This window comes from Populus euphratica, unplaced genomic scaffold, assembly GCF_000495115.2.
Source record: "Populus euphratica unplaced genomic scaffold, PopEup_1.0 scaffold6.1, whole genome shotgun sequence".
In the NCBI taxonomy this organism is placed as follows: Eukaryota; Viridiplantae; Streptophyta; class Magnoliopsida; order Malpighiales; family Salicaceae; genus Populus; species Populus euphratica.
The window spans coordinates 2,291,859-2,296,024 of NW_011499849.1; the positions used below are offsets into that span (position 1 = coordinate 2,291,859).

Consider the following 4,166-nt stretch of genomic DNA (forward strand, 5'->3'; position numbering starts at 1 on the left):
AAAGAGAAATAAAGCAGGCCTCGCTTTGAGAGGCAACCACTAAACATTCAAACAAATCCAATCACATTCGCCTTTACGCTACTTTTGTGATGGCTGACATGCGGCACTGTTACATCAAATCACACAAACAGAGATACCTCTTTCCCCCAAACTCATAAGCCCTCAATTTGCTATCACAGCCATTTCAAAGACTCAAGAAAGCATCCCATCAAAAGGCAGGGTTGCAAGAGACATTATAATCCCAAACCCAGTTAGAAAAAGAAAACAAAAGAACCAAAAAATTATGGCAAAAAATTTAAAAAAAATGAACATGTGAGTAAGCATAAGAGCCAAATGTTGTACAAGCAGTCTTCAAGACCTTTCTCCCGGCCTCTATTCTTTTTCCCACCTTGTGGAGTTGGCCTGTTAACAACATCAGCTTTTGCTCTATGTAACCCAAGGCGTTGCCTTATCTACTTTTCCTTCCTCTGTTTCTCCTTTCTTTGGTTGCTCCTTAAGGAGACCTTTTCAATCGACTCCAAATTACATATCCATAGGGTGGGGGATCATTAAGAAAACTCGTATCACAAACAATCTTTTTCTCTATCCAAGTGTTTTCATCAAGCTGCCCCTAATTCTTATCAGGATCATCGAATGTAAGCCGTCTTCTCTTGATGCCATTTATCGAAGAATTCCTACTAGCTGAACTTACATTAGCTGTTGATCGAAGGTTTTCCACATCTAATTGCTGCAGTAGATTGTAACATCGAAACACATCTTCCTGCGACACAAAAAGGCAAAGAAGAAGTCCAAGGTTAAAGGATTAATCTAATTATATGAAGAAAACATATTATTTTTTTGTTTAGAAAAAGTGAACAAATTAATTACTCACAATATTAAGAAATCCTGGATAAGCAATTGAATTCATCTGGGTCTCCAATGTGGTTCTTGTTAAACTTTTATTTATTACCACTAATGAGGCAGCCGCTGCTATAACAGAAGGTCGATGGCTCATCAAATGTATCTCTGCATGTAGTGTAAGATACTTGGCATCAATGTGAAACAAAATAATTGAAAAGAAGTAATTAAAGGATGAACCCAAAACTAGCATTGATGTCTATTAAAATTAAGTACCTTTCATTAAAGCCAAAATGTATCGCACGGTCCTAGATATTGTTTCCCTCGGTGGAGAATCATGCCGGGAGAATCTCATTATGAAGTAGCGAAGAAAAGCAAAAGGAGTTGTATAGTTCATTCTCCATTGCAACGTGCTTAATATTCCAAGCTCTACTCTTTTAACACTCTTACTTTCAAATATAACCCCATCTGTTTGGAACTCCAGTGAAGAGGGCACCTGTACTTCCTCCATCTTTGAGGCCAGAGAAATACATGCTACTGATATCAATTTAACTACCCAAGAATACCTTCTCTGCAATACCAAAAAACCATAAACAAACCACAAGTACAGGAAGAAGCGCATATGGAGTTGAAACCTTCGATTCAAAAGTCTTACATCAAGGGAACGACTTGAAATGAACCGATCAAAATATATCATGGACAGGTAAGCGGTATGAAAATGAAAACCAAAGGTTTTTCTTGTCTGCATCAAAAAATATTCCATCAAAAAAACGAATCAGAACAAGAAAGTGTTGATAACAATTTGAAAGGGAAAGATAAAGGGTATGAAGAAAGAAACACCAACTCTGAGAATCCAAGTAACAGCTTCCAAGCGAGCATTTCTAAACCAGCTATCAATGACCAAAGTGTCGTTAGCACTGAACCCACGATGAGGTTCTTGATTAGCCAACAACGCCAAATACTCTTCTTCTTCCGTATCTGGATCACCAACATAAGTCCGTGAAATATCAATGTATGTATCATCTTCATCTGCCACTGACAATTCAGCACGAAAATCTTCTTGACAAAGAAGATCATTGGGAGATAAAGATTCGCCCGCCATGTTTTACGAGAGCATGTGTGAAATTATTAACTGCTAAAAGAGAAGAAGAACAAGTTTGGAAAAGGGAGATGGAGATGAGGACCGAAGATTTTTTGCCACTGTTTTAACGCTTGTCTATGGAAAGAAGTCGCAGGTTTGTTTCGTACAATTAAGAGATTGCTTGCTTTCTTTGCTTTTGTTTTATACTGTAAAAATTAAGAACAGTTTTTGGACTCGAAGTGGAACGGTAGGTGGGGGATCTTTGTTGGATATGACGTGAATGTAGGAGCGTATGCCTCACACCCCGACGATGAGAATACGTGGGGGACGGTCACTTGTCAGGTTGGTGCCGTACAGAGGGTATTGGTACCTGGGAATTGCACATTGGTTAGGAGGGACAATCAAAAACATTTTGCATCACAGGGGCCAATATCTCTCTTTTTTAAAAGGAAAAAAAAAGAAAAAAGAAAAAAGAAAAAAGAAAAAATATTTTTTATATCATCCTGACATGGCGATTCAACTAGTCCTCATGTCAGAGAGGACCGGTCAGAAAGTCATCTGTATTTGAATTACAATTAACATTGATAAAACAGTGGCTAAAATAATGCAAACAGTTGCAAAACACTCATAAAATATTATTAAATTAAAATAATATTTTACATATTTTTGGTTTTTTCTTTTAATTCCATCAGTTAACAACCTAATTTTTTTATTTAATTTTATTTTTTAATATTAGATTATTTTAAAAATTATAATTTATCTTTTTAATTAGGTTATATACTAATCTCATGATTTTTTTGTTGTCAATTTTAATCTTTAAAATTAGATATATTTTTTCTATAAATTTATTTTGATATTATAATCTAAGTTACAAATTTAACATGTTAATCTAAGTTATTTTTTTATTTTTGTATTTCATCTTTTAATACTCAGTTGATTGAAAATTAAAATTTTATTTTTTATTTACTTTCTATAAAATTATTTTGATCTTATTTCTGGGTCATAAATTTGACAGGTTAATCTATTTATTTCTGGGTCATAAATTTGACAAGTTAATCTAATTTTTTATTTATTTTTTGAGTTATTTTTTAATATTAGGTTGTTCAGGAATTGAGTTTCATAAATTTTTTTCATTTTTTTTTTATAAAATTATTCTAGTATTGTGAATTTAATTTTTATCAATTTAGTTTTTTAATTTTTTTTAATTTTATCATTTATTCAATTTAGTTTTTTTATTCTTTTTAATTTTATCATTTAGTATTTGGTTATGTGAGAAATGAGTTTCATGATTTTTTTAATTTACTTTTTAAGAAATTATTTTGGTCTCATAAATTTATTTATTTTTTCTTAGTCTCAACATTCAATATTAGATTTATTAAAAATGAAGCCTTATAATATTTTTATTTACTTTTTATGAAGTTATGAAAATGAAGCCTTATAATATTTGGTTATGAAGTTATCATTGTTTTATGATTTAAGTTGTAGGTTCAAAAGGTAAACCTGAGTTGATATGACTTTTTTTAATTAATTTTTTTTTATTTTATCTTTTAACATTAAATTAATTAAATATTAGATTTTATAATTTTTTTATTTACTATATATGAAATTATCCTGATCTCATTACTTGAGTTGTGAGTTTGACAAGTTAACTTAAGTTGATTCTAGTATTTTTTTATATAATTTTTTTAAATCTTCACCTTCAATATTTGGTTTATTATGAATTGATTTTCATAATTTATTTTAACCTGCTTTCTATAGAATTATTACGATCTAATAATCCAAGTTGCAGATTTAACAGATTAACTTAAATTGATCAAATATATTATTGTCTCAATATTTAAAAAAAATAAAATTAATTTTTTATCGGAGAAAAACACTAACAATGTTTAAATGTTTTTTCTACATTAAAAAAATTGATCTAACTTGTAATACAATACAAGGCAATGATATAGTAATTAACTATAGTATAAATCAGATTTATATAAACTATCACAATGTAGAAAATCGTGTGTGTGTAATCAGAAATCAATTTCCCGGCATCGTTTTCTCTCAACTCTTACGTATTAAATGATTGTCAAAGCCAGTAATTTGAATGATGGCAAGTTATTAAACTGTTCAACAGAACTAATTGTACCATTATTATTCTTTTGAAAAAAAAATAACACTGGATACTATAATAAAATGAAGAATTATTCATTTTTACTTAACGTTCAGGGCAGCGGCTAATGCTGATGAGATATGAAATCTA

The 4,166-nt window shown here is 30.6% G+C and overlaps 1 protein-coding gene across 1 annotated transcript; it reads right to left on the bottom strand.

Moving 5' to 3' along the window:
• Positions 1-299: 299 nt before the first annotated feature.
• On the bottom strand, positions 300-2,084 carry LOC105120563 (cyclin-D5-2-like). Its single transcript, XM_011018818.1, has 5 exons — positions 1,682-2,084; positions 1,493-1,579; positions 1,114-1,408; positions 872-1,005; positions 300-760 (listed from the first exon to the last, which is right to left on the bottom strand). Exons 1-5 carry the CDS (start codon positions 1,937-1,939, stop codon positions 611-613), a joined length of 924 nt encoding a protein of 307 aa, XP_011017120.1. The 5' UTR covers positions 1,940-2,084; the 3' UTR covers positions 300-610.
• Between the last annotated feature and the right edge of the window lie 2,082 nt (positions 2,085-4,166).